The 25,434-nt window shown below is 44.2% G+C and overlaps 1 protein-coding gene across 5 annotated transcripts in view; it reads right to left on the reverse strand.

Moving 5' to 3' along the window:
• Nucleotides 1-4,458: 4,458 nt before the first annotated feature.
• LOC115096358 (protein-glutamine gamma-glutamyltransferase E-like) overlaps nucleotides 4,459-25,434 on the reverse strand; it is a 38,200-nt gene continuing 17,224 nt past the window's right edge. For all 5 annotated transcript variants that reach the window (XM_029610830.1, XM_029610832.1, XM_029610833.1 and 2 more), the window contains exons 5-14: nucleotides 23,576-23,694; nucleotides 22,264-22,392; nucleotides 18,686-18,863; nucleotides 17,380-17,515; nucleotides 13,838-13,941; nucleotides 12,778-13,020; nucleotides 10,941-11,273; nucleotides 8,315-8,472; nucleotides 7,534-7,667; nucleotides 4,459-4,746 (exon numbers count right to left, since the gene is read on the reverse strand). In XM_029610830.1, the coding sequence (XP_029466690.1) occupies nucleotides 4,596-4,746; nucleotides 7,534-7,667; nucleotides 8,315-8,472; nucleotides 10,941-11,273; nucleotides 12,778-13,020; nucleotides 13,838-13,941; nucleotides 17,380-17,515; nucleotides 18,686-18,863; nucleotides 22,264-22,392; nucleotides 23,576-23,694 (1,685 nt within the window). In that variant the 3' untranslated portion in view covers nucleotides 4,459-4,595. The remainder of the gene's footprint in view (nucleotides 4,747-7,533; nucleotides 7,668-8,314; nucleotides 8,473-10,940; nucleotides 11,274-12,777; nucleotides 13,021-13,837; nucleotides 13,942-17,379; nucleotides 17,516-18,685; nucleotides 18,864-22,263; nucleotides 22,393-23,575; nucleotides 23,695-25,434) is intronic.

Genomic DNA, 25,434 nt, shown 5'->3' on the forward strand with positions numbered 1-25,434 from the left:
CAAGTTCTGTGATTGTGAGAAGCCTAAGAGAGCTTAATTGTTTTGACAAGTTTTAAAGTGCACTATGGCGATACAATCTGCCATGTCTAGACCTCAGCTTCTTTGGAATTTGAGAGTAACCCATTCAGGCACGATTGATTTAGTCCCACTGCCCCTGCCATGCGGCCAAGGTCATAGCATGGATACCAGTAGCCACATAATTGGGTGAAGGTTCCCTGGGATTGGGGGAAGGGGTGGCCTAGCCTCTAGCCCCTACCCAGGGTGCTCAGCATGGGCTATAGTGCGGAGGTCTGCCCAGGGCGACCAATGCTCGCTAGGGAGGCGAGTTGCTAAGCCACTGCTCCCTGCTGCTGACTGGCTGGCCGGCCCTGGTTGTGCTGCTGCCCGCTTCAGGCGACCTCAGCCTGACTCAGCCAGCTTTCTCCTCTGCTGTTCTCTTGCAGCCCGGCTGGCTCTCTAGGTGGCACAGCCGGATTTGCTGGGTTGCCATTGCTCTGCTGGCTCTGGCGGACATGACGTTTCCTTCATGCTCTGCCTGTATGTGGCAGGACCCAGCCTGGTTTTCCTCTGGGCCTGGGCTTGACTTCATACCTGGCTCCTGGCTGGCTTCCCTCTCCCTTGGAGCCGCTCCTGCTCCTTCTCATGCAACCAGATTTTTCTGCCCTGTCACTTGAGCCTCCCTTGGCTCCACTTGCTCTTAAACAAATACAGAAACAAAAAAAACAGCGAGCCCGCCTGCTGCGGCAGTGTGGCCTGTTAGGACCAAATATGGATTTGAAAACCTATCTTTTCCAGGCCCCTGCCGTGGGCTGTAGCAATCAGATAAGGTTTGAAACACGCTGCTGCAGTGTCCGAGAGTTTAATAAAAAGCAAAGCGAGGCATCCCCACAGCTTTTCCAGGCTGCTCTCCCACTTCCTGTCTGTATACATAGATGTAACCCTTGCTTTTATTTTTGTCCCTATTTTTCCAGCATCTTAGGGATTTTGCATTTTTTGGGGGGTCCTCCCCTGGCCTTTACCCCCACCATTCTGTGGGATGCGTCTCAGTTTCAAAGGTTCCTCCTGGGAGGCGGCTGTCTGTCTTTCCTCCGTGCACCCTACTCGAGAGGCCTGAGCAGGCTATTTCCGCTCCCCTGCTAGTTTTACCCAGGGCTTCGGAGAAGTGAAGTCAGAGGAGAGAGGTTTTGAGAAGGACCTGACAGAAGAGCAAACCCCCCTATCCGTGGACGGACTGAGTCTTGGGTCTCCTTCCTCTTTGCGCCAATCGCAAAGGAGAAGGCCTGGGTTTCAGCTTCCGTGGAAAGGTTTTGGCGGCAGCTTATTTTTGAATCAACAAGGGGTTTTCGAGGATTACCCTCACCAGTTTCACGATTCTTACTGAGGACAGTCATCCCACCTTCTCTGGGGAAGGGATGGTGAAGACTGGGTCAGTTGGAGGAAGGGGAGTGGCCAGAAGATGCAACATGGACAAAGAAACCACTGCCTTCCTTGTGGTGAGTTTTATTTTGTTATTCACGATTTCTGCCACACTGTCTTGGATCATCTTTTTTTTTTTTTTCATGCGAACATCAGCTTTTGTTTCCCATCTTTTATTTCAAGAGCGCATCCTCCTTCCACGCAGATCAGCCGCTGTGAGTACCCACTGGCCCGTACGTTTGAGCACTGGACCGCGTGTGCTGTCCCATTCCTGCAGCAGGGGCCCTGGAGGTGTAAACCTCGATCCAGGGGCTGTATAATTTTCCTGAAAGAGAGAACGATAGGTCCTGGGGATTGCGTAGGAACCCGGATTCAGGCACCACCCCCCTCCCTCCCCCCAGCGAACCAGGGCTCCTGCGACTTAAATATATACGTAGTCATACATTGTTAGATATTCAAAATAAGATGTGGCCCAAAATAATGCTTCGTGTCCAAGTCAGACCGCCAGGCTCTGATCACTCCATACAAGCCCTCTGGGGTGGGGGGGAAAAGCCACCAGCGGTCATGGGAGCGGTGATGACTGACGTCACGGCCATGCCATCCCTTATCGTTTTCATATGCTGGGGACCAGTACTAACTGCAGTGCTCGGGATAATCTCAGGTGATAATCCTCAGATGAGCCTGAGCCACATCACTACCATGACCTGGGAAAGAACTGCCTATGACCATGACTTCTATCCTGGCCCTCAGGGCCATGGTAAGGTCCTCTGGCGCTTCTAGGATACCTGTTAAAGACAGAAACTCCACTCTGGCGAGGACAGCCCCTGAGTGGCTGGGAAACTGATCTCTGGCCTGTTACCTGAGGGGTGGCCTTCCCTAGGGGCAATAGCTGATGAAGTCAAGTCCCCGCCACCCTCCCCAGGATGACCCCCCCCCTCCCTGCAGCACTGCAGCCTAACTATGAACAGGGGAAATTCAACCCTTTTGGAGGTCACCCTCTGCACTGGCCATCCTGCGACTCTGCTACTTGAGGGAGTCACCTTCTCACCAGGGCACGACCCCCCTCCCACATCTCCAGGGGCTGTGCCACTGCCCTAACTCGCCAATGCTACCATCTGGCCCCCTGCTGGTCCTTAGCACCTATTTACTCCTGACCCACATCCATCCCCCCTATGAGGGGCCGAGCCAGGTAAAGCAAGTGAAAATTAAAAAAAAAAATGTATGCGTTGTGCAGATATTGAATTCTCGCACACAGTTTGGGTTTGTGCTGGCAAATATGTGGCGGGTACGGGAATTGGTCGGGACTCATTAGCGGAGGTGTAGAAGCGTCACCTAAAAATGAAGGTTGTCCTGTTCAGTGTTGTCATTACATCTGCATATATCGGAGTTAAAACAAATCAGCATGGATGGTGTTGGCTCGAAACTGTTACAGCACAAATTTTTTTCGGGACATATTTACCGTGTGAGGTACACTCAGCTAAAACAATACAATTAATAGATAGAGTTAAATAAAAGTTTAGAGATTTATTTAAAACCTTCCAAAAATTTGTAGTTCAAATCAACACAGAGAAACAGGTGCCCATATACTAGCCAACTCCCTCCCCCCCCCCTTCTGCCCAGCAGATTCTCCTCCTGCCTCTAAATGGTGCCTATAAGGGATTTTCTTTTTTTTAATGTAATCGGAGCTGGTGCAAGGGGAGAAGGCACCCTAGGCACCTTCTGCCTTGCGCCACCCCCCTCCCCAGTCATGCCGACATCCGCCCCCCCGCTCGCAGCCCTGACTCCTACCTCTCACGAGCGGCAGCAGCAAAGAGGAGTTAAGATTCGAATCCCCACTCCTCTTTGCCACCGCCGCTCGCGGCCCCTAATGGTCAGCGCTCTAGGCCCAGGCCTAGCTCGCCTAGTGCTTCCTCCAGCCCTGTATTTGATGGTGTGGCTAAAGAAAGAAAGGTGCAGAACAAAGGGGGAAATAAAAATGCAGGCATAACCTTATTCTCACCGGATTCGCGCCTGTGCTCATGCCGTGCAGTCACTGTCCCTTGTCCCTGCTCACGGCCTGCAATAGCTTTGAGTGTGACGCTTCAGGGAAGGTTGGTGCTTCATGCTTTGCAGCTTTAAGTACATATTCCCCACCCACCACGCTCCCCTTCTGCTTCTGGAAAGACGCCCAAGACAGAAAAAAAAAGAAGCCCCAAATCCCGCAGCTGAAAAAACGAAAAAAATGTCCCTCACATGCTCATCGGATAGCAGCCCAATTGGGTGTGAAAACCGCCCATCTGGCAACACTGGAGGGATGGGCTCCTCTCCCCTTTATTACCCTGTCTGGACCCTTCCAGGCACCGGGTGGATGGCCAATCGGATCTTCACGCTGGGCCTTATTGCATCATCGAACTGCCGCACAGCACGCTCACCTCGTGTGCGCAGGAGGGGGCCGGGCGGCCGCGCAGCATGCTCACCTCGTGTGTGCAGGAGGGGGCCGGGCAGCCCCTTGTGCTGTGGTGCCTCACCGAGCAGCCCCGCACCACAGCCGGAGACCAAACTCCAGATGCTCTGGGCCAGGTGAGTCGCCCAGGAAAGAGGGGATGATCAAGGTGACCATGGGGAAGGCGGGGGATGGCTCCTGTACAACCACGGGCTCAAGGGCCACCATCTAATAAATCTTTTAAGCAGTCTTGGTGTGATTTTTGTCTTTTTGCATAAATCTTTTGACTGACAACAAAGATTAGTGCTTGTTTTTGGTACTTTTCGCAAAGTACCGTTTAATTACAGACACATATACATATCACAGAAAGGGGCGGAGTTTTTCTGAACCTAGAGACTTCAAATACAGGGGAGATTTGGTGGCTGCAGTGGGCAGTGTACAATGGAGTTTATCTATGCATAATATTATTAACAGTATTATGGGATCTTTCATATCTAATAAGTCTAACATCTTTATTTCAGAGACGGCATGCCTATACCAAGCTGGAGTACTTATTCCATACTCTTCAAAGGGATGCGATGCTCTGCAGCATGTTAATAAGGAAATCCTCACAATGCAGGTCACAAAGATTTATTTTTATTTCATTCAGCCATATAAAATATCTAGAATTAGGTTCCACTCCATCTTTTCTCATTCCATCGCTCACAAGGCAAACACTACGTAAAACGCATGTACTGTGACCCGAGGGCTGTCCAGATTAAGCTTCTGCTACCTCAACAACCTGAAATCCCTTAACATCAGCAAACTTCTCAGACGTGAGGCCAGCCAGCAGCTGCTTGGTGCCACTCTTTGAAGGGGTGACTTCGACCTGGATTCTGAAAATTTCATTGGGATTTAGCAATGGCACCCTAAACGTGAAAGCAAGAGAGGATAAAGAGAAGGTTTATTCATCTGTGGAAAACACTACTGGCAGTTTTCATCATTCCCAGGGCTGGATTTAATAAGACAATGCCAAGCAGGCAACTGGGGAAGGGGGCCCTAGGGGGTATGGGGCCCTCAGACCTCCCATGCCCAGATCCTTCCCTCACCTCGGTCCTGGTGCCAGCCGACCTGCAGCAGCAACAACTCCACGAAACAAATTCAGCCTGGAGCATGGGAGTCCTCATGCGCTGACAGTCCCAGCAGCACCTTGCCTGCTCCTGCATGGGCTTCCAGTTACCATGGAAACCTGTGCGACAGGTGGGGCACCACCGAGCCTGTCGGTGCACGAGGGTGCCCAGGCTCTGCACAGAATGCTTTTCTAGTAGCGGCTGTTGCAAGCTAGCACTACTGCGGGAGCAGGCCTGGTCAGAAGCAAGGCAGCAGCGACAGGGCCGGATTTAGGATTAGGCAATATAGGCACATGCCTTGGATGCCAAATTCTGAAGACACCCAAAAACTGAGGTTTCCTCTGCTGTTCTCTGATTTCTGGGAGCAATATCTCCACCCCTGGGCCTCTGCCTATGGGGTGCCATAACCTTAAATCCGGCCCTCAGCAGCAATGCTCCAGAGCCTATGAAAATTTGGCACTGAAGGCAGTGGCCTATGCCCACATCCCAGCCTGGTCCTTCCCAAGTATAATCTGAACAGATAATGCAGTGGAAAGGGAAAACCAGAAAGGTTTGTATTCTGAAAAAGAATCTTTCGGTTTCTCAACCAAGAACTGAATTTTTCCAATTGGACTCTATCATACAGTATATTGTAATAGTCTAAGGTGATGAGCCTCCTGGTTGGCATTAAAATAATTTATTTTTAATGTGCCGGCCAACCTGCAGCAGCACACTTCCCTTATTTGTCTTAGATTGATAGTACAAGGATCACTTTCAAACCTCTTTGTGGCACTGCATTTGCACTCATAAATGGATCTGCTGAGAAGATTTATCCTAGCATTTTATAAACTGTGCTGCACAGTTTATAAAATACTGCATAGTTCTGCTCTGAAAGTCCACAAATATGTTTCAGTATGCACAAATACTTGCAATGTAATGAAAGGGCTTATTTTCTCTACTTATTTTATAAACACACATGCATATATTTTATGTGTGAAAAAAATACATGCATGAGTAAAATCCTGATTTATATGCAGAGGAAAACACTACTGGCATACTTGAAGTCACTAGTTTGCCAACACCTCTGCTAGTTCACTTAGTCTGTCTCCTGTTCACCTAGCCAGGGGTGGGCAATTCCGGTCCTCGAGGGCCACAAACCAGTCTGGTTTTCAGGATATCCCTAATGAATATGCATGAGAGAGATTTGCATGCACTCTGCCTCAGTTGTATGCAAATCTATGTCATGCATATTCATTAGGATATCCTAAAACCTCGACAGGTTTGTGGCCCTCGAGGACTGGAATTGCCCACCCCTGACCTAGACCCTCTAGTACTGTATCCTGAGCCCCTACCAGTTCTCTCAGACCTCCTATCATAAAACTGCAGACAACAGAAAAGCCTGATATCAGTTGCACCAGTCAGTGGACAGGAGGAAAATGACAGAGTAAATTCAAGAATTTATACACAAATATCTCTTATAAAATAGCAACTTCTTCATGTACCTCATGACCTCTCTCCCCCAGAGTGCCCCAGACCCACTCCTCTTTTGCGCCGGTAAATGTGTGCATGAAACTGAAAATCCACACATACGTTTGATGTTTATAAAACAGCAAGTCCGCAAATACAGGCTACCCTTGCGCGTATATGCTAATTTTCCACATGTAACCCCTTTGAATATTTATTCATCTGTATGCAGTATCCCAGTTTGTTTCTGCTCTTAGCTTTACATTTCAAATTTAGGGGGGAGGGGTCTATATATTAAACAGTGTTAAAACCAGCATGGTAATGTGAGTTATCTGCCAGTTTTAACACCAGCAGTAAACCGGGCTTTGATGCCTGATATACCAAACTGATGAACAGAATGTAGCAGCATTCTCCTGACTCTGCTAAAGACGAACCAGCTATGCTAACACTGCTGCATTTTATGGCTTGGATTTCTTGGGGCTAACTGGCCAAATGTGAAAAGGATGGCTAGTACAGGGAACTCCCCTGCTACCCAAATTCAAATACAGGCCATCCCAGACACCCTCTATCCCAAACCTGCTTTACCCCTGCAAAGAGAATATATGACCTTCGGATCCACCTCATCCTACTCCTTACTAAACTCATCCAGACAAGGCCCTCCAGGCCCTCTAACACCCCACTCTCCATTCCCTGCACCCTGAACCAGACAAGGGCATGTGGCTACTCCAAATGCCACTAGTCCCCTGATCCAGACAAGGATATTAATGTGCATTAATGTCCAATAATACATAAGCCCGTTAGTGTGGAATTTAAGCCTCATTCCTGGATTTCACAGAATATTTAGATCAGGTCCCTTGATAGATAAAAGTAATACATTTTTAAAAATAAATTGTAAATTGCTACAGGCTCTCAAGTTGTAAGTAGTGTTTGCCAACTGGAAATAAATAAATATATATTTATTTATTTTTTTAATTTTCTAGAAAAGCGTGTCCCCTCTGTAAATCACTGGCAACCAGGGATGCACATTCATATACGAACAAATGATCTGAACCAAACAAATGGTTATGTTAAATCCAAAATAAAGAGAAAATGGCGCCCCAAAACCCCCACGTAGATTGAAAATGGTCCTTTTACACAACTTACTTCTTCTTGAGCTGTCCTTCAATCAGACCACTGCCTTCCAATATCAGGAAACAGCCTTTCACCGTCACAGAGAGGGGATTAGCTAATGTGACTTCCACATCAACTGGCTGATTCATAATGGCCTTTCCCCTAAACTAGAGAGAGAGAGAGAGATTACTCAGAACTCCCTCTCCTTCCAGATAAAAGTTATAGATAGAAAAATAACTCATGTTTATGGAGAAAAGAAATAGTAGACAGCTTGGATCTGGAGAGCAATTGATTCTTTGTCGGTTCTGATACAACAAATTCATTGGGTGAATGCAAAAGGTGCTAAAGATGGGGTTTCCTGAACATGCAAAACATATGAGCACATTTCACTGACTCGAAGGTAGTTTAATGGTCAAAATGAGTCACAATGAGGTTGAGCAATGGGGAGCCTAGATGAAGGTGAATTTTCAGCTGAACCTAGGCAGGTACTTTGCATTCGCTAATTTTCAACCAGAAACAATGAGGGTAGCAGAAAGCACGTTTGTTAAACAGCGCTTTGCGACCAATTAAGATGTTTGAAAAATGCCCCCTCCCCCCCCATATCCTTAGTTTGTTGAGAACAAGGAGGTTAGTAAAAAAACCCGAAAAGCTCAAAAGTCTTATCCAAGCCTGACTTTCTTGGAAAAGAAGGTAAGGGAGCGTGAGTTAGTCCTATTTGGCATTTAAAGGATGAGCTGAGCTATTTCATGTCCCGATTAAATTCCTTTTTCTAATTATTGACCCCTTGGCAGAATACAAAAAAGAAATGAATTACCATGATGTTTATGGGAGGGCTCTCCAGACTTATGTCTTTCCGCACCAGTGCTTTAACACCATCCTCTGTCTCACACACAGCAGTCACCTCCATCATCTCGCCGTTATTTAAGTACGTCTTATACTTTGGGTAAGGGATGTCAAATGGAATGCGTTCCTCTGGAAAATTCAGACAATGCTCTTAATGTTTCACAGCAGAGCACCAGCGAAAAAGACCAGAAAATCTGAAACCTGAGAGGCTATACATTTAGTTGTTTGGGGGGTTTTAATTTCAAACTTATTTTGTATAGAGTTGCATAGCAGATCAGGATAGGTCAGTGCCCAGCGAGAGGGCAAGAATCAAAGCCTAACACAGCTTTAGCCGTGGAAATACCTTTTCATTATTGCCTGTTCCATAGAGGGTTGGGCGAGAGGGCGGGTGATTGAATAACACACATAGTTTTGACGATTCAAAGCCAAGGGCATTATCCTAGGCAAAAAAAAATATTGCCCACAGAGACAGCAGGGGCAAAGCTCTTCTGGTTATTTGTAAAGGGGGCAATAATCGGAGCCAAATGACCAGCCTAGTTTCGCTTGGTGCAAACCCCACGGGTGATTTTTACCTGTGGGACTCGCACCAATGTGGGGTCACTTTGAGTATTTCCCCTCAGTGCTTTCCTGGCCATCTGAAGGTGCACAGCCTGCTAGGGGTGTGCATTCATTTGCAAAGTATTGCCAATCCACAACGTATAGGGCCATATTTGTTGTATTCGTTGCGTCGCAAAACGTATCGTGATTTCCCACAAATACAACAAATCTTCACCGAATTATTCGGCCGTCTAAAGGAGCAAATTTAAACAAAACCCCCACCCTCCTGATCCCCCCAAGACTTGCCAAAACTCCCTGGTAGTCCAGCGGGGTCCGGGAGCCATCTACTGCACTCACGCCGTCGGCTGCCGGTATTCAAAATGGCACCGATAGCCTTTGCCCTTACTATGTCACAGGAGCTATTGGTGCCATTGGTCGGCCCCTGTCACATGGTAGGAGCACAAGATGGCACCGGCCATCCATTGCTCCTACCATGTGACAGGGGCCGACCAATGGCACCGGTAGCCCCTGTGACATAGTGAGGGCAAAGGTTATCGGTGCCATTTTGAATACCGGCAGCTGACTGCGTGAGTATAGTAAATGGCTCCAGGACCCCTGCTGGACAACCAGGGAGTTTTGGCAAGTCTTGGGGGGGGGGGGTGTCAGGAGGGTGAGGGGTTATAGTTAATTACATTTTAGCCGGGAAACGAATAAGAATGGAACGCATGAATGGATGGGGGGCCCCCCCCCCCCTTGCTGAATGCAGCTTATCTGCCCCCCGATGAATACGAATACCGAATGTAACGTATGCGGTCCCTCTGCACATCCCTACAGCCTGCTGCTCCTTGTTCAACACTCCTTAAACACTATAAATCAGCCAGAATGTGATTTGGGAGTGGTTTTCTAACTGCCCACATTGGTGCAAGGTCTGCGGGTACTTTTTGCCTGTGGATTTTGCACGGATTTTCACAAAGTGAAAGTGTGTGCGCACTTGCACTTTGAAAATGATTCCAAGAAAACCATCCGCATGCATTTACACCCAGTGATCTGTGTGAGTCGATTTTCCAGGGGGAAAAGGAAAAGCATGCATGGTGCTGCAAGCCCCTCCCCCGACCCTGCCCCAGAAACACATCTTCTCATGGCGAGGGCGTAAAGTTGGGCGAATCGCGGCATGATGCATGTAAATTCAACTGCATGCAGGAAAGGCCGTTTTTAAAAGCCCATTTCTGTGGGTGAACACCACTTCTTCAGTCACACAAATACTTTTAAAATTGCCCTCATAACATGAAAATTTTGTGCAAAAACCATGAAGATATTATCTTTTTGACCTGGTAGGAAAGGTTAACTAAAGGAGCTAAAAATCTAGGGGTCATCACAGAAAACCACATTTTTCAAATGTGTTTGGTTTGAAGGTTTCATTATTTAAAATGATATGACAAATTGGAAAAAGTGCATTTTTGATGATTTTTTTTTTAATACTATTGCAAAAGGCCTCATTTTTGCCATTTTCACTTTTGCTGTGAAAAGTTCTTCTCCACCCTGACATATAATACTGTAAATAATATAAAATACGATGCCTAATATAGGCCGATATTCAACACCACTTCACTGGATAAATGACGACTTTTCTGGCTAAGTGGCAGTGGCTGAATATCCAGGTCCATTCAGAGATCAGCACTTAGCTGGATAAGTACGTAAGCAGGAGTCGGGCATTTCAGGGAGGAGTTACTTATCTGGTTAACTTTGCCGGATAAGTGCTCATATTTGCACTTATCCGGTTAAGTTAGACAACAGGTCTAAAGCTTGCTCGATAAGTCTTATCCGGCTAACTAGTGATTTCTTCGGGAATATTCAGTGGCATTGCGGTGCTGCTGAATATCCCTTGTAAGTTAGCCAGATAAGTCTTACCTGCTAACCTACTTAAATGTTGAGTTTTAAATAATTCTGATAAGGAATTGTCATTTACTGTATTTATTGGGCCACGTGTGTTTTTCTGCACATTACAATGCATTGTGTCCATTCAAGGGCTACACATTTGTACAATGATATGAAAACATTACCTCCTTTGGGCCCAACAGTAGCAGATTTTGACTCCTTCAGAATCTCACGCAGAGGTTTCCCCGTATACAGGATTGAATGAGCATCCATGTTCACCTTCACAGCCTTGCTTGCGGAGGTCAGATTGGTGAGAACCAGCATTAAGTTGATCTCCTGACCGAACACAGGGGCCTTCATAAGCTTGAACTTCCCGGATACGCCAGGTGATGCTGGCTCGTTGCTACTTCCACCTCCCATGTGCCTTTGTTTCTTTCTTTTCTGCTTGTCTTGTTTGGTTTTGACTTCTAACAGCTTTGCGTATGCCTTTTCATGAACTTTTCTTTCCTTGTCAGACCCTGGTAAAGTGCAGTGAATTGCACAATTACATTTCAGAGAATTCCATGACTACGTCTCTGTTATTGCTTTGTTCATGGAATTCTAAACTGGACTGCTTACACTCAAGTTGCCTGGTGCAAAGCAATGGAGTGCACAAGTTGCCTGATATAACATTAATAAAATTCCCTTTATTGTGACATGTGATATTCATTTTTTTTAGTTACTTCAACTACTTGGACTTTCATTAGCAAAGTGGAAACATACATAGAAACACGATGGCAGAAGAAGACCATATGGCCCACCTAGTCTGCTTATCCATCCAATCTATCTAGCTCTTATAATTCTCAGTGATACCTCAGAGATCCCCTGTATCTACTCCATTCTTTCTTGACTTCAGATACCATTTTTGCCTCTACCAACTCCACTAGGAGGCCATTCATGCATCTACTACTCTCTCTGTAGAGAAACATTTCCTAAGATTACTCCTGAGTCTACCCTGCAACCTCATCTCATGACCCCCTTGTTCTAGAACCTCCTTTGTGTTAAAAGAGGCTATGTCTCTATCAAATCTCCCCTATCCTACCTTTCCGCTAAGCTATACATGTTTAGATGTTTTACATCTGCTTTAAAACTAAGATCACTGATCATTTTAATAGCCGCCCTCTGGACCAACTCCAAATGGTTTTATCCTTTTGAAGATATGGGGGCCAATATTCCAAAAAAGCTGAGTCCCTAAATTTAGGCTTCTGTAGCTACCCACTTTATAGGCTTCTAAATTTAGGCTCCTAATGAAAATAGGAGCCTAAATTTAGGCACTCAGCTCTAGTACATTTTCAAAAGTTTCAATTTAGATGCTAGCTCCAAACGTTAGGAGTCTAAACCCTTTGAAAATTGGCCCCCGAGGACTCTAGAACTATACACAGTATTCCAAATGAGGTCTCATCAGGGACCTATACAAGGGCAATATCACCTTCCTTTTTCTGCTGATCATTCCTCTCCTTATGCAGCCAAAAATCTTTCTGGCTTTTACTGCTGCTGTAGTCACGTGTTTGGACACCTTAAGATCATCAGAAGCAATCACTCTCAGATTCTGCTCTTCTTTGGTGCTTAGAAGAATTTCACCTACAATACTGTACCTCTTCCCTGGATTTTTGCTGAGTTTTCATCCTCACATTTCCTACCTGTCTTGTAAATTTTATGTGTATTAAAAGTGCAGGGTTTATAGCAATGAAAACAGAACAAGAATGGAAGCCATGTTGGCTACAGCGAGCACCACTGCACTCAGATCCTTATCTAGAGGGATTGATAGCAAGTTAGGTTTCATTTCCATTTGATCTTTAGAGCTCTGCACTAAGATTTTTAAAAGGAGGATTTTTGGGATGATATAGGTATAGTAGAATCTGCCTGAAGATGAAGCCATGAGTTTCATGATCTCCTGATGTCCCTTTCAGCCCTATTTTTCTTTTATTCTATCAAGGTACATAATTCAACAATTAAGCAGGATGATAACTTAACCCTCTTTACCTTCTGCATACTTGTAGTTATTTGTAACATCCACACGGTCAAAACTGCCCACTGCTTTGGTGCTGATGCACTGCCCAACGGTCCGAGTATCGGAGTGAACCCTCTCGGGTTTTTTATTACTGTAGCAAATCCAGATCGCCCGGTCAGCGTTCACCTCGGAATACACAAACGGAGTATCATAATCCAAGTCCACATGCCCTTCTTTGATGGCTGAGACTGAGGTGGGTCCACAACAATATATCCCTATAGCATGGACACAAAGAAATTGATTGTAAAAGCCTCGCTCGCACAAAAATGCCCATCTACAGCATGTCACGCACAAGCAGCGTGGATTTTAATAAGCCGCAAATTATGCGCGTACCTACCCACGAATGCATGAAATGTAAGGGGGCCGGGGATGGGCAGGGCATGAGCGCTCTGGGGAGGGGCAACATTTACGCACATAACTCCATATTTTATAACTGGCACCACAGCGCATGTAGGCTTGTTATCAGCGTAATTGTACTGCTGCAAGACTGTTGATGTCGAGTTTCAGGGCTCATTGGACAGGGGGAGGGGTCCGGGTCAAATGGAGGGCATGCAGGATGAAGAACGAGAAGGGGTCTGGAAGTCCTCGATATTAACTGGACAAACTGGTGGACTAATTGCATCTTTCTTTAAGTATTTCCAATGGGGTATGTTATTTTTGTAAGCCACTCAGAATTTTAGATGATGCGGCATATACATTTTTTTAAAATAAGTAATTGGAAAAACTGGGAATGCCCCTCTCGTGAGCATGTTTTAAATTCCACAGTCACGGGTGCACGTAACAGCCGATAAAGTCCTATGGAAGACACGCTTGCTAGCTTTGCTCCAGTAACCTCTTAGGAGCGTGCACGATTTGAAATTTCGGCGTATCTCTGCTCACGCGCCGATACTCACACATGCAGACGCAAGCACACTTGTGTTTAAAATTGCCCTGAAAGAGAGGACTGTAAATGCACAGGGGCAACTGTTAGCAGCTGCCATGAATGCCTGGTCACAGTCCTCTGTTATTTCACGCTCCAAACCCTTATATTACCTTTGCTTATTTCTTGGGGAGTTGCATCGAGAACCTGCCATCCATCAAAAGATGATCCAAGGTCTTTTCTGGCAAACCAAGCTTCATTCCAGACATGAAAATTCCTGCAAATGAGAACAGACAGAGGTACTTTCATCTGACAGATGGCGTGCGAGCAGGTGCAGATTTATTACAGATGGATTACATGTGCTTTCGCAGACGCTGGGAAATATGGCTTGATCCCTGGATGTGAGGATGACAATAGGTGGTCAGGTTTTTTTATGTGTATATCTTGTTGTATATTTTTGTGATTATACTATGTTCTAAGATGTTGTAGATCGCTTTGATGGCCATTGTGACCAGAAAGTGTTAATATTAAAGCTTTTAAATACATAAATAAATGTACAGAGACAGACCTGCAGGGTGATCATAAAACCCCAAATAAAAAGGGACAGTTGAACCAGTGCTTGTTTTACTTCTTTGCATGCATGGAAATGTTGCCTGATAGTAATTTTTACGTATGCTGTAGGATAAAACCAGCTCTGACTCAAGTTTGTCGCCTTTAAAACATAGAGTTGCATGATTACCAGAGTTTCTAGTGCCGTTTCTGACCTACCAGGCACATTTCTGGCAGCAGCTCATGTATGACCGCTCATGCTCATGGGAAAAGTGGCAGATTACGTTAAATATTGATAATGCTAAAAGAATGATTCTATACTCTTTAATGCTATTGGAAATAATCTTCACTGTGATTGGCTGAGGAAGTTTCTTTGCAATGTCAAGCATGTCATCACAGTCATTTAAAAGCACTGGTCTGACAATATAAATCTTTAGCATTCAATCTGAGAAAAAAAAAAGGTTATTTAATGCCATGAAGACATTTCAGGTCACATTTCCCTAAATGCCATAATACTTGTCTGGTACATGAATCACTTGGCCTTTCACCTTATGTTTCACCTACACCCAGTGTATATTGTAAGAAGTATGTAAAGCATTTCCTGTTGTGTTGTTTTATCCTGCCAAACCACATGATGTTCTAGACAACTAAACCAGATTCATGTCTTGTAAGCAAATCAAGTTCACAGGAGAGAGGACAGAGACAGGCGTTCTTATTGAGTACAGAAATCGTGACAGCTTAGTTACATACATAAGCGAAAGGGACACAGAAGTACAGAGATTTATTTGGTAATGGTTGGAAGCCTTGTATGGAAGAGAAACTGAGAATGAGGAAATAGAATTGGCATATTTAAAATCACATTGAGCAGCTGATGCTCTTTCATGCATGTCTTCTAATACAGTCCTTTTTTTCCCCCTGATAAAATGCAAGTTGCTATATTAGCTTACCATATCCTCTGCTGAGAAATATTATTGCTTGCTGTGTGCATGCTGAAAATGTTCGTTTCGCTTCGCTTGGGACTTGGGCACTGTTTTGTGTCATTTTGCTTTTGCCTGGCCCCCTTTCCACCTCCCCCTACACTTACTGAGCCAAAGCAAATTTTTTAAAAGTCCCTGGGCTTTTCTTCATCCCCGGACCTCCCCATTCTCTTACCCCATTAATGGGGTCCGAGTCAGGCAGGAATGACTGGGAATTCAATTAATTACTCCTATCCCCTCTAGACCACAGATTTGGTAGGAGACTGGAGGAAGCCCAGGGATGGCAGGGATGAAGCTTTTGAAAATGTTATTGCCTCATTTAATCAGCGGGAGGGGAGGGGGGAGGAGGTTTTGTAAACAAAAAATGAACAAACTTTCATTGTCATGTCCTTTTTCATTTAAAACCAAGCACATTCCTACTCTCGCAGCCAAACAAGCTCCTGCCATTGCTTAATTTTCTACATCTGGATAAGTCTCTCTCTTGCAAACTACTCTTTTTATAACTGCTAGGAAAGCTGTGATTCATTTTTTTTGGAAAGCTGCGATTCAATTTGCTGAGAAGCTATGATTTTAATTGATTAGAAAGCTAAGATCTAAGGAGCAAGAAAACTTTGATTTTCAGTACAGCTGTAGTTATTTGCTTTCCTGTCTAACTGCACATAGGTCATATTTTCAAGGACAAAATAAAGAGCTGTCTTTTAAACTGCTGGCACATAGAGACACATTCCTGCTGAACTTCTCTTAAGGTACCTCCTCCGTGTTTGCATTACTAAACGATTTGCATTTTCGGAAGGGAGAAGGCCTTGGAACAACGGCATAGGGGAGTGCACGCTGAACATTTGTATCATCTTTATTTCATTGGGAAGGGTAGATTTCAGCTTTTTTTTAATGTTTTCCTTTTAAGTTTTTCATTTTCCAGTTTGAGTGCATGCTATTTCCCAAAAGCATGCATTAAAACCTGGTCGCCAATCCCGGCTCACCTCCCCACCCCCTAAACAAGCTGAGATGAATCAAGCCAATTACAAATGTAAGCCCCCCTTTTCAGGACACTCCATGTAGAAGAAGCCACCTTCATAGGCTGCAGAGCAGGGCACAACTTCCTGCAATGCCTGGAATCGGGATGCTTCAGTGGTGGCGGTGGTTAGGGTGGAGTGGGGTAGGGTGGTGGTGGAGGGGGAAGTGCTGCTTCTAGACGCAGACCCACAAATAAAAGTCCTCAGAGTGCTGTTGCTCCAAGTGAAAAATATTACTTCACTGAAGCCCAAATGTAAGGAAAAGCACTACAGTACAGAAGCACAAAAATAGAGCAATACAGTTCTTCAAAGAATTCAATAGACATACACAGTAATTCCATTCAATAGAGAGAAAAAGCACAAGATGTCAATTTTTATGCTGCTTGTGGTGAACAAGGTGGGATTTTCATTCTTGATGGTTCATACAGACCCCTACCTACCTCCTCAGAAACCTGATCACAAACTCAGAAGCATGAACTCCTTTTTCTTCCACTGGGAAATTGGTAACACAAAGCCTAGTTGGTGATCGCAGTCCTGTGGACAAGCCACCTTATCCCTTGCTTTTGGGACAGCAGTTCTCTGAAACTCTGCTCTCAGGGTCCTCTCGGGAACCCACGCCAACCTTGACTTTCTACACTAGAAGGCTTCACTCACAGTCTCCCAAGGGAGAGAGAAATGCAATGTGCCCTCTTCCTCTCTAGGAACAGCACAATCCTGCTGCCACTCTTACCCCTCGCCTTTGACTCCTAACTTCTCCTGTCATTTTCCGATCACATAACATTTGCATGTCCTCTGGGGGGGTAGACCCTAAGGAAGACAACCTCCCATGAATTCTCCCAGAACTTCACATTTTCTCCTGTGGTGAGGCTTAGTAGGCCTTAAACTTACCATGAGAACTCAAAAATCAAGAGAATGTAAAGAGGAAAATGACTAATGTTTATCTAAATAAGTGACAAAATGAAATCAAAATTAATTGGTAACAAGAAACATGTTTTGAATATTTCCTTTTTTTTTAGTATTTGCTTTATTCATCTGTTTTGGATAGTACATTTTTAGGGGAGAATTAAGAGCACTTGGGCTTTCAGAAGTAAGGAAGGGTGAGGGTACACTACTGCTATCCAGAAAAAGCTTTAAGGAAAGTTATTTTTTATTTTTAGATATAAATTAAATATTTACCATATGCTGTCATTGCTTAATTCTGTGGGTTGTCCAGAATAATCATAGTACTCATCAATGGTCAGGTTTGCATTTGTGTCATGAGCAGAGGAAAAGTTTGTGATCACACGAGCAGGAATCCCCAAACATCTGAGCACTACAGCAAAAAAAAAAAAAGAATAAACCAACGTTGAACCCCCTTAACCTTCTTGCCACGAATTATAGATATAATATACAGCATATGATTGTTCATATCTGAGTCCTCTACTGATGCCAGTGTCAGCTATGGTGCTTTATGATTCAAGAGAAGTAGCAATTTGGGTTATGCCTAGAGAGGAGAGAGAGGGGGGTGGGGGGATATGATACAGACATTTATTAAATACCTGCAAGGTATTAATTCACAGGAATCCAGGCATTTTCAATGGAAAGGAAACTGGAGAACTTGGGGTCACGATAAGAAGCTCCAAGGGGATAGATTGATGAACAATGTCAGGAGGTATTTTTTCACAGAGAGGGTGGTGGATACCTGGAATGCCCTCCTGGAGGAGGTGGTAATGACAAGGACATTAACAGACTTCATAAAAGCATGGGATAAATGCAGAGGATCACTAGTGGCAAGAGAACCGCAATGAAGCACTGGGCAACCTTCATTATCCTGAGCTATATCACTGCTGCCCTGAGCTGGACAGTTGCAGCTCAGGGCAGCAGTGATACGGGTGCTTTGTGCAGTTCCTGCAAGACATGAAGTAACCTGCATGGAGGGACACTTGCAAACGAAAGGGGACACAGTGGCATTGGGAGTTGGGTTCCATGTCAGAACTGGGTCTGCTTCGGGTAGATGCGAATAAAATCGCTGCTGGACAGACTCGCTGAGACTTTTTGGTCTTTATGTGTATTCATTTACCAAGTTTATTAACTTATCTATCAATAGGACATACGGGAAGAGAACAGGTTTAGCTAGATCAACAAAATTATGATCTAATGGATCTTTTTCTGGATTTCAAGCAATTTGGAGTCCTATAAATATCTTTAGAGTGTTTCTACTTGGCTATGGTTTTGCCCTCTGGATGGATTTGTAGCCTTACCTTGTTTTTCTGTTGCAAATCTTCCTTGACGCATCAAACAAAGATGGACACCATAGCATCATGTGAGCTTGCTTGACTTTACCTCTGAATTTTAAGTACTAGGTAGCTCTGCATACATTGAAGTACCCAGGTTTCTGTATGACATTGATATATTCCCACATTTCATGAAAGAGTAACATCCTATACTTTTGAATTCAGAAGGCGACTCCATTTTAACCTTTTTATTGTTGAGAAAAGCTTACCTGTACACATTACGCCAGCAAAGACCCAGCATTGGCCATACTCAACACTCTTAAATTGCCTTTGGTACCACTTTTGAAGAATGTCAGTACTTCCATACCATCTGAGGGGACTGATCCCACCGGAGTATTTACCACTCCAGTTTCCCACCAGGACCCCTTTGTCATCCTTGCTGTTTATCTAGAAAGGAAATAAAAGAATTGCTCTCATATGCAAAGAATCAGTTCATAGTGTTAAAAACAAAATGTACTTCCCTTATTCAGAAAATGTCTTATTTTTTCTTGAAAAGACATACTATGGCAGGGGTGGCCAACTCCTTCCTCAAGAACCATATACAGGTCTGGTTTTCAGGATATCCACAATGAATCTGCATACAATGGAGGCAGTGATTGCAAATATATCTCATGCATATTCATTGCGCACAGCCTGAACACCAGACCTGTTAACAGCTCTTCAGGACTGGAGCTGGCCATCTCCTGTACTATGGGGCCAGATGTCCATACCATAGTGGAGACCTGGTTTGAATATTAGACTTGGCTTCTTCTCATCTGGTCATCACGGGCTGGGAATGCTGTGAGGGAATCTCAGTGATTGCACAGCAATGGCAACCATGGTTAAGACTCAAAATGGATGTAAGAAACCCACGTTTCCCTGCATGAAAATGTTGTGTAAATATTGTGCTCCCCCCCCCAACAAACACGATTAAAAGTATGAGTGTTAGATAACAGGGTGCATACCTTTACCTGCACTTAAAGAGAATGACACCATAGGTGGGGTTAGGGCGTGTATGTTTGGGTGCATGCTTTGCATCTGCTCCAACACAGGTTGGTGTGCTGGCCTGAATTTTGAAAGGGAAACTCTTCAGAGAGCTTCCCTTTGAAAATAGGTTTGCAATACACATAGGCCTGCAAGTTCCCTGCAGGGTTGGAAAATTACCCCTTTAATGGCAAATTCTGAGAAGGAAAGATTTAAGGGTTCACTGAAAGGAACTGTTTGCATATTTCTGATATCTGTTAAACTGATGTTTTATATAGCGACAGCTACTGGACTTTTTTCTTTTTGATTTTCAGTGGGGTCATATAGTAGTGGTAACCAACAAAGAAAAGTCACTGTTTTCTGATTAACTTATTTAAACACAATTTCTGTATCCTTTCCATGTCCATATTATTATCGTATATTATATTGCTATGCCTCCGAATTCCATGTTGCTTTCTAGGCAAACTCTTTAATATCTGGAAGCTTGCTTGATTCTTAGGGGGTCATTTTTAAAGTGTTATGTAGTAGTTACTCATGTAGATTTGGCATATATGCATGCAAATTGTGTGTACATGAGTAAAAGTATATGCTATTTTGGAAGCCTTGCAAGTACCTGTGTACTTGTAGCGTTGCACATAATTGTTAACAGGGACAAAAGAGACAGTTTAAGTGCATTCCATAGTGGAGTTTGGAAGTATGCATGCAAGCTGCTGTTTTGTAAGTGGTATACACACAAATATTACCAAACTTGGCTGTATGCTTTCACACCTGCTATTTAAGTTGCGGAAGTGAACTGCACTTGTCTTTCGTATACAGTTGTTGAGTGGAAGGTCTGAGTTACACAGTGGTGGGGGGAAGGGGGACATACTGGAGGGTGCACTGCAGGAGGTGTCACCACAATCAGAACTTCAACAGGTTTGCAACACTTCATGAACTTGGCTGCAGTGTTCAAATGTCCAGAAATACTAAGGGGTGGATTTTAGAAGGGTTACGTGCGTAAATCCTCAGGATTTACGCACGTAACCGCTCCTGTGTGCACCAAGCCTATTTTGCTTAGGCCCGGTGACGCGCACAAAGCCCCGGGACGCACATATGTCCCATGGCTTTGTGAAAGGGGCAGGGCAGGGGCAGGACCGAGGCCTCCGGCACAGCGGCCATGCTGGGGGATCGTGCGCCAGCACTGGGCCGGTGCGCCCAACCTACGCCTGCCTAGAGGCAGGCACAACTTATGAAATAAAGGTTAGGGAGGGTTAGGTAGGGCTGGGGGGCAGGTTAGGTAGGGGAAGGGAGGGGAAGATGGGGGGGCAGAAGGAAAGTTCCCTCCGAGGCCGCTCTGATTTCGGAGCGGCCTCAGAGGGAACGGGGAAAGCAATCGAGGCTCCCCTAGGGCTCGGTGCACGCAAGGTGCACTAGAGTGAACCCCCCTTGCACGCACCGACCCCGGATTTTATAACATGCCATGCTGAGTAGCACGTACAAATGTACCCCGCGCGCGTAAGTTTAAAAATCTGGCCCTAAGGGGGTAATTTTCCAAAGGTATCGCATGCGAAAAAGGACTTTTTGCGTGTGATATCTAAATCAGGGCGGAGTCGGGGCGGAGTCTGCACAGGAAGTGGAGGAGTCGGGGAGTCCTCGGGGCGGACTCTGCGACAACTTCACTGGTGGCGAAAAGGTTGGACACCTTATCGCTGCCAGCAGCGCGCCCAATAGCACTACCTTTCACAGTGGCGCTAACTTAGAAAATCCAGGCCTAAGTAACCCAGTTCAATGAGGGAGACTTTTGACCAGTCCTGGGTTTGTTTGTTTTTTTGACCCGGAAGTCTTGCCCTGCTCCTTTGAGCTTCTACCTCAGTTGAGACCAGGTTTGGGCTCTGATGTTATAAACTTTTATTCAGAGCTACCCAGGGATATTTTCCCCCTATTTTATCCCATTTTATATCGCTTCCTTCCTTCCTTTAGTCCAGCCATCGCTAGGATTTCTTCTGGGACCTTGAAATATGGGCCATAAATCTGGCCAGTCGGTGAAGCCATTGCATGTCTGATGACCATGTCTTTATCCCTCCAAAGGCTGTGAACGCTGTCTCCGCTACATCCGCAGCCCCAGCCCCTGCCAGTCTGGGGAATGGAAGACCTGAACGGGCTTCTAAACCAGATCCCTCCGCATGGAACTGCCTAGCACTGCCACAAAGACACTGGACCAATCCATCAGATCTGGGTTTTAAACTTGCTTCCCAATGCATTATGGTATTTCTTTGTAGTCTGCTTCTTTCATTTGAAATCAGCATTGGAAGTTGAAATTGGCACCAGGATGGAATTGTCAGAAGTCCAGGAATGGCCTAAAATCTCCTTCTTTGAAATGGATCACTGGGTATCTCTGAACGCCATATATCTATCCATTTTTATATATCAAACGTCTCAACAGGAACAATATATTTTCAACTGCTTTTAATTAAATCCTGCCTCTTTCATTGCTATCATATAAGATCCAGTTCTCATGCTTCCAGTTTCCTAGTCTTGTCCATCATCCTCTTCTTCCCAGCGGGAATAGAAAAACCTATAGGAACCTATGCTTTCCTGCCTAGTTAGGGAGTGGGGGTGGGCCCCTCACCAAAAAGGCTGTCATGGACATTTAAATGCAAGCAGAGGAAGAAAACGAAATTTGCCAGACAGACCCAGCTACTAATTCTTCTGCTATCTCTTCTTTTTTTTTTGCAAATGAGGATTTTCTGTGTTTATCCCACATCCCTGTTGTTCAACACATATTCACAGTTTTTACCCATTTTGTGCAAAGTTATAGTCTTCAATAGTGAATAAATAATCTCACCATGGCACTGACCACTCTGCTTACGTAGACAGGATCACATCTTTGGGAACAGTCTAGAGCTGGGTCTTGAAACTGATTTAGATTCTGATCCAGTAAAGCAAGGCTGATATCCAAAATGTCCTCTTCAAACTGGAAGTAATCACAAAGAAGATAGTCAAACCCTCCAAATATATATATATATATATTGTGATGGAGTTGAGAAAGCTGTCTTTCATCAAGCTCTCTTCTAATCAAGGGTTAACTGACAAGAACTCCAAGTGTAACTCAGGTTTTGATAGGAAAGGGAAATGCTCTGATTTGTTTTGTAGCTGTATTTATTTGAAACTATCAGGTAGCCTCCTTGCACACTAGACAGAGGTAGTGGCACTGTTTTCTCCTGCTTCTTTGGTCTTCTTACTCAGTGGGCACTGGCCTCTGCTCGCCTGTGATGCCGTGAACCTGGGTTGCCCCTCCTTTTATCCCTCTGCCTATGTCCATCTACCCAATCCATCGCACTGATGGTCCTCATCCCAGGCCCTCTGATCGCAGCTCTTTCCAGAACCTGGGAGGTTTGCGTTCTTGTGCAGAGCCTGCATTCAGTAAAGATGGGGGGGTTGTCTGCATTTTATAGGCGGTGGTAGCTGATGAGCATTGCATATTTTTACTGGGAAGCAGATACTCAAATAAATCTGCATATAACTGTCTGCATATAACCTATGAGAAGGTACAATCAGCATGATAAGTATAGCCTAAGCCTGGCACCTGAAAGTCTGTTCTAATAGACCTTATAAGCTGTGAGAAACAGCATGAGACAGCAGAATTTTTATCTTAATAAAGTGATGCTGCTGGGAAGTATGCTTGTACCCTGTAAATATAACAATTCATTCATTTTGTTTACAGTTAAAATAAACACCTATGAATAGTATACGATATATCTCAGGTATTTGTTGGTGCAAAGAAAGGTCAACCATTATTAGATATATTTTATTTATTTTATTTAGAAGGCTTTGAAGAAAGCAATATCTAGAGCTATATGAACTGGAATATCTGTACTGAACAGGGAAAACAATGGGACTGTGCTCTATAAATCAACTAAACTTCAGAAACTTCTACATTCTTCATGAATGGTAGCTACTATATACCAAGCCCAGTAATATGAGAAATTCCATACAGAAATAGGTTCTTGGACTACTAGGTTTGAAAGTATTTCCTGGTCAATGTGAATTTTCCCTAGGAAATACTATGTCCCTTCACACAATGACACTCCAATATTACCCATAATTCCTTATAAATCTTTACACTGCAAAGTCAATATATCTATATTCCTCTGTACCTGTCCATAGTTCCATCCTCGTTCTTCAATGTATTTTTCATGGCCAACGTAGATGACCCCATTGTCGGTCAGAACATATTCTTGTCTCTCATCCTCATTTGGCATATAAACGGCATCGTCTGAAAATCCAGAAGCATAGTTACACCAACCTCCGTATATGAGATGGCAATTGTAGAGACAGAGACTATGACAGCAGATAAAGAATGTGAGACTCAGTTTAGTCTGCCCAATTTGTATTTTCTTTTGCAAGCACCACAGCCATTACGTGAGCTTTTTCTTCCCCTGTACTTTTTTAAGAAGTAGAGATCATTTGTGCTTAACTGAGGCTTTCTTGTAGTTTGTGACTGTGTCTGCCTTCACCGCTTCTAATGGGAAAATATTCCATGTATGTACCACCCTTTGGATGAATATATTTTTTCTTAGATTACTCCTCAGTTTATCTCCTTTGACCCTCACTTTATGACCCTTTATCACATGCGTTATGGTGTTAAAATAGGCATTAGGGCCGTAACGCCCACGATAAGGCCCTAAGGCGATTCAAAAAATGACCCCCTTTGTTTGGCATTTTTATCCGTAGCATTGAATAAGTTAAAAAAATTATATTGCGATAGATCAGAAAAACTGGGCAGAATTTTTTTCAGTTATAAATAATAGTAGCAACATAACCATAGTGTTATCTAACCACCCTCAAAATCAATAGGCTTGACTAGTCAAAAAGTAATATGAAATTATCATCATGGGCCAAACACTTGGGTTGCTTTCAAAGGTGCTTTGACCAGAATTCGTTTGAGTGGACCAGAATGTACAAACTGTGGTGGAGAGCAGTCAGGAGGCCTACAAAGCAACAGGGGAATTATGTTTGATTTTCAAAGTGGCTTACACATGTAAAATCCCACATTAATGCATGCAAGTAGTGCTCTGAATATCAATTAGGGGGTTGTGCGCCCCCGTTGGGGGTGGGGTGCAGGCAGAGTCGGGGTAGGGAGCAGGTTGGATACTGGTTTTACGATGCAACCACAATTACAAGTGGTTGTGAGAAGGGGTTTTTTTTCAAGCTAAGGAAGTTGTGAAGATTGCGATTTATTCTTGAAAGGAGAGACTTTTGCAGCATTTGTATTGTCTTGCTTGGATTATTGCAATGCTCTCTATATAGGACTTCCTAAGTGCTATCTAAGGGCATTGCGAGTTTTAATGAATGCCGCAGCTCCGGTTGCGGTTGTTTCTAGCTGCTCTTTGTCTGACCATATCACTCCAGTTTTATAAGAATTACGCTGGAATTCTGAGTAAAGTTTAAGATTTTGTCTTTAGTACATGGCATTATATATGGGGAATGTCTTATTTATTTGAGAAAATTAGTGAGCTTGTATTGTTGTTAACACCCGCTGGTGTATTATATTGTGTATTATAGATAGCTTTTATGCTATATGCTGTTTAAGATATTTTAATATGTTATTTTAATATGTTGTAATTCGCCTCAAATATTTATTTGCTACGAGCGCGGAATACTAAGATGCTGTAAATAAATAAATAAATAAATAAATAAATAAATGTTACTTTATGCACGTACAAGTACATATATTCACAAGCAAACCATGAATTTTCAAAATGGACTTGTGTGCATAAGTCTTCCTTGTGGGCTGTTATATAATTATCATCCCCACTGAATTTTAGTCTCTTATTTGAAGGAGGTCACCTTCACAGGCACAGTATCTCCAATGCCATGCCAGAGCATTTGAGACCATGGAAAGGCATTTCCTAGCTAACCATTCTCAATGCTTTCCATAGCACTCTCTATGCATTGGAGATTTCCCATCCAGATACTATAAAAAACCCGACCCACTTGGCTTCTGAGCTTGTAG

Source organism: Rhinatrema bivittatum, chromosome 8 (genome assembly GCF_901001135.1).
Source record: "Rhinatrema bivittatum chromosome 8, aRhiBiv1.1, whole genome shotgun sequence".
Lineage (NCBI taxonomy): Eukaryota > Metazoa > Chordata > Amphibia > Gymnophiona > Rhinatrematidae > Rhinatrema > Rhinatrema bivittatum.